General features: G+C 41.3%; 1 protein-coding gene across 1 annotated transcript; it reads left to right on the top strand.

Moving 5' to 3' along the window:
- Positions 1-4,108: 4,108 nt before the first annotated feature.
- Positions 4,109-4,975, top strand: SPRY3 (sprouty RTK signaling antagonist 3; the record flags this gene model as incomplete). Its single annotated transcript, XM_080718331.1, has 1 exon — positions 4,109-4,975. The coding sequence occupies one exon, from the start codon at positions 4,109-4,111 to the stop codon at positions 4,973-4,975; it is 867 nt and encodes a 288-aa protein (XP_080574457.1).
- Between the last annotated feature and the right edge of the window lie 329 nt (positions 4,976-5,304).

Below are 5,304 nucleotides of genomic sequence, written 5' to 3'. Positions count from 1 at the left end.
TGATAGAGATGCAAATGCTTTTGCACAGAGAGGGATTTTTAGAGAGCAGACTTTGGAACAGTAGAACTAAGAAAACATATAAAGCCATAGCAGAAATCCCCCCATGTTTGCTTTCAGTTATTCTGAGAACGAGTGTATATAACAGCAGCGTACAGAAAAAAAAAGCAACACACCCCAGAGCTGTTATACGGTAAGGTAAAAAACAGCATTGAACCCAGGAGAGTGGGAGAAAAAGGGAGCCAGGCCCTCCTTCTTTTCTTCCCCCCTCTTTGAAATCAACATTGAGTCATTGTATCAGAAAGGATTTATCATAGAAATCAGAACTGTCTTAAGGTGTTACCAGAGAGGAGCTTTAAACAGAAAGTTTAACTTTAGTCTCAACATGGCAGATTTTAGGGTCCAGGGAGAAAACACTTTTTTTTTTCATTAACAAACATTAGCATTTCTTAAGTGGACTTAGCCTTGTAGTGCCTAATTTGGCATAAGCAAAGAAATTCTATTTAGGTTGAACATAGAAATTTTCAGGGCTACAGAAAAACTGTTGAGAAAGCTATGAGCACCTGGCCAGAGAGACTGAGATGGGAGTGGGTTTACAATGCATCATTCATTACCGCAGAGGTACTACGTGACAAAAATCACTAGATCCCATCAATATGCAGCCAAGACTTGTAATCACCTTGACTTCTGTTTAATAATATGGGATGTGTACATTCTCTCTCTCATTTCATAGGATGTGGAATTGATGAAAAGCATGGTCAGTTTCTTAACTGTTGCTGCTCACAATGAATGGCTCTTTAATGGGTGGATTTCTAAATCATAAACATGCATGCAGTAGTAGTTTTTCATTGCAGCAGTCTCTTGCCTATTCATTCCTCAACATTTTTCTGCCTTAACTTCTACTACAGTATGTATCTATTTCAGTTCATTCTCATTAGCCAGACCAGGGTCAGAAGGTATGGAATTGCAAACAGTTTATTGTCATCCAATCTCTTTTTTTAAGTCCTACTCAACATCCTGATTTTACCCAGGTCCTACTGCCCACTGTATTGCAGATTTTCTACCCTGGATCCCAGAGCACATTCTAATAAAAGATTTTTAAAGAATAGGAAGAAACCCAATTTCTATTATTTGATGCATTGTGATTTTACATCATATTGGGGTATATAGTGACAGAAAAATACATGCACAAAATTCTTAATGCCCTTCCCATCGGGTCCCTCCCAGAAACCTAATTTCATCTCTTCAGTCCTCTTACCTGAAAGCAAGATAGTACCTCATCATCCCAGACTGAAGCCCATGGTTTCCTTAAATAATGCAACCAAGCCTTTTGCAGAAATGTAATCAATATTCTAAAAGACCTTCTTAACTGAAACACCATGTACCCCTATCCTCCCCAGACACAATCTCTTTTGAACATGGTTCTCATTATTGGTTCTGAGTCATTTGTATTATGACCTAGATTCTTCCAACCTTAGCTTTCAACCTTCTGGGCATATCCCTGAGGTACCTAGTGATATCCCTGGAATCCCATCTTATTATCTCCTGTAACTTTGAGATTTTATACCTTCCCTTGAATCATTGCTTCTTGAAATTTGCAATATGTTTTGAATCTAGAGTTCTTTTGTAAATCACTGAGTCTAAACTGCATTCATCGTATATGAATTGTTGTTGTGCTTACAGTGTAAAGAACTCCACACATTCTTTAGCTGATTGACATGACATAATCCATTTTTTACAAATTTGTCAAGACTCTTCACAGTCCACAGCTTCTATACACACATATATTCTTCAAGCCAGCTGAACAATGTGTCCTTGTTTACTTGGGTGTTCAAATGAAAACTTCCTGTTTTTTCCAATGCTAGGACTATGAATATATAAAGATAAGGCAAAAGGTAGGGGTGGGGGATTTCAGAGGACTTGGAATGCAAGTTAATGAAAGAGGCATACATTTTTGCTTTTTGCTTTTGAATTGCCCAAATAAATAAGAACACGTTGCCTGCTTACCCTTAAGGACTTGAAGATGTAGAAGGTATGGGTGAAAAGAATTCCTTTTATCAAATTGCTTTGCCATAGAAATACAGAACATAATAGGGCAAGGTCCTTGGAGATCACCTAATTCACCCCTATTATTACACAGATAATGAAACTGGGGCCCAAAGAAAGCAAATGGTTTGACAAAGGTAACATGGGTACTTTACTCTTAGAGTTTCATTAGTGTTTGTGTTCTTTTGTACTGCATTTATGTAACACCAAAACAACTAACCAAAAAATGAAAGTTTTTTTTTCAGACTGGTTCTGTGATGCAATGTGCCAAAAAGTTATTTTTAACCAAATTAAATTCTCTTTTCAAAAATTAATGCATGTAAATTCGGCTAATCAGATTTGCACAGGGATAGAGCCTCAAAAGTCTTGTAAGTCTGGTCATTATTAGCCACCAAGTCTTTTATGAACTGCATCATTATTTTTCCTGTTGCTGAGATTTAGGCCTGTTTTCGTGTCATGTTTTCTTGCTTATGGAAACCTAAGTTGTTACTATTCTCATTCTCATTCTCTCTCTCATTCATTTCTATTATTCCTTCAAGCTATCTATATCATATAGCAGTATGAATAATCGATCTGTTTTGAGGAAGCCTCAAATCTGATGGATTTAAAATATATACTTAAGCATACTAATATTTCCTAGGTCCCAATGTCTCAGTGCTGTTGCTTGGATTTTTGTTTAAGTATCCTTGAGTATATGTTTTTGACTATTTAGTCTTCTAGCTAGTATGATACAACAGTCTGCTTTTTTTGTCAGGGCTGCTAATGGAACCTAGGGTCTCACACATGGTAGGCAAGCACTCTATCACTGAGCTATATCCCCAGCCCACATACTGTTCATACAATATTTTCCTCATGGCCACCATTATCAGTTCTAGGCTTAATCAAATCCTTTAAGAGGATGACTACACAACTCTTTGTGGTACAATGGAAATGTAAGCATATACTTTATATTGAACTTAGCTTAAATGTGGTATAAGAACATTGTCACACTTTTAGGAATCCAGTTTTGGATATAAGGTAAAGATAGAGAAAAGCAGTCCAAGCAGAATCTGCTTGGTAAATGCCATCAATATGAAGTTGACTCAAGGTTGTAGTGGGTACAATTACAGGTGATAGTCAGATCTTACCTTCTATAGTCCTCTATAGTTTTCCCATCCTCATTGTTAGTCCCATATATAAAATACTTTTATTCTGAAGCCACTGGACCATTTAAAAAGATTCACCTCCTCAATACTTAAAGAAAGCCTATAAGGTAATGAGTACTAACTTCCTCTGCTCTTGGGAAGGCCTTTTCCTATTACTCTACTGACAGCCTCGTTCCTGTCCTCCACATCTCTGCCGTATCTGCCGTTATTGCATCTTTCTTGCTTGCCTGTATTCATTGAATTAAGCAATATCCTTTCTCATCTGTTATTTGTCACAAACTGTGCCAAGAGGAAAAATTTGATGGCATACGCATGTGTATGTATACACACACACACACACACACACACACACACACACACATGCGCGCGCACACACACAACACAAAGAAAAAAACAAGCAACTTCTCATGGGAGATTTTTCATCCTTCCTTTTTTGCTTCAGCATTTGGGAAGTGGACCTTGCATTTAACATTTGGTTCCATTTTTATTAGAATTCTGAATTTCAAAGCTTAGTTTTATTTGTTAGCAAACTCTGGAATGAGCTAGCTGTTCCTGTGAACCTGATCATGTGAAGGAACACAAAAACAGTCAACGATCTAATATTTACTACCAAACTGCTTTATAGTTTGGATGGGATGACCAGATTTTGCCTGTCAAGAAGCAGGTGAGGTCATTTACAAAATAAAGGTATAGCATGAAGACTACTATAAAGTGATTGAAAGTAGTGGTGTTAGGGCCTGATCTTTGTTGGTTCCCTGCAAAGCATTTATGTTTGTGCGTTCTCATTTATTGTTTCTATTCCTTCTCTCCTAGGGTTTTCTGATGTGCCCTGAGGTCCATGTAACTACAAGGGCTCTTCTTTATCACCATAAGTGCCAGTCTGACCCAAAACCACTCAGAGCTCAAAAAAACAAGGCAAAATGGATGCCACAGTGATAGATGATTTCCAACAAATTCTGCCTATTGAACAGCTGCGCTCTACTCATGCTAGCAATGATTATGTGGAACGGCCTCCAGCCCCCTGTAAACAGGCCCTCTCCAGCCCTTCCCTTATCGTGCAAACCCACAAATCTGAGTGGTCCCTGGCTACCATGCCTACTGCTCTACCCCGCAGTCTCAGCCAGTGCCATCAATTGCAGCCCTTGCCTCAGCATCTGAGCCAATCTAGCATTGCCAGCTCAATGTCCCATAGCACCACTGCCTCTGATCAAAGGCTCTTGGCCAGCATTACACCCTCACCTTCAGGCCAGTCCATCATCAGAACCCAGCCTGGAGCAGGGACCCATCCAAAGGCTGATGGTGCTCTGAAGGGAGAAGCTGAGCAATCTGTAGGGCACCCCAGTGAGCACCTCTTCATCTGCGAGGAGTGTGGGCGCTGCAAGTGTGTCCCCTGCACAGCGGCTCGCCCTCTCCCCTCCTGCTGGCTGTGCAACCAGCGTTGCCTTTGCTCTGCTGAGAGCCTCCTCGATTACGGCACTTGCCTCTGCTGTGTCAAGGGCCTCTTCTACCACTGCTCCACTGATGATGAAGACAACTGCGCTGATGAGCCCTGCTCCTGTGGGCCTAGCTCTTGCTTCGTCCGCTGGGCAGCCATGAGCCTCATCTCCCTCTTCCTACCCTGCCTGTGCTGCTACCTGCCTACCCGTGGATGCCTCCATCTGTGCCAGCAGGGCTATGATAGCCTCCGGCGACCAGGCTGCCGCTGTAAGAGGCACACCAACACTGTGTGCAGAAAAATCTCTTCTGGTAGTGCGCCCTTCCCTAAGGCCCAGGAAAAGTCTGTATGACCTTCCTACAAGATGGATCCAGAGCATTCTCCTTCTAGCCCCCATCAGTAAAGCGTAGGCCTCATCATTGGAGAGAAGGAGTAATAAACTAGCCAAAGTTAGGGCTTCACCTCTTTTGTTCCTGCAGTGTCAGGGGAATGGCAAAGTACATCCTGGTGCAGGATGCCTTGTTCTTTTTTCACAGCATCTATCCCACTCCTCTTCAACCGTTTTACACCCGCCACCTCAGCCCTTCTGGCTGTCTTGGCAAATTCAGGTGATATATGGGCTTGAGGTTTGGACATTGAGGACTAACAGAGCCAGCAACGTGGAGGTTTAGGGGCTCCCCA

The sequence above is a fragment of the Muscardinus avellanarius genome (assembly GCF_963383645.1).
Source record: "Muscardinus avellanarius genome assembly, chromosome: X".
NCBI classification, from domain to species: Eukaryota; Metazoa; Chordata; class Mammalia; order Rodentia; family Gliridae; genus Muscardinus; species Muscardinus avellanarius.
This window is presented reverse-complemented; position numbering and strand designations above follow the sequence as displayed.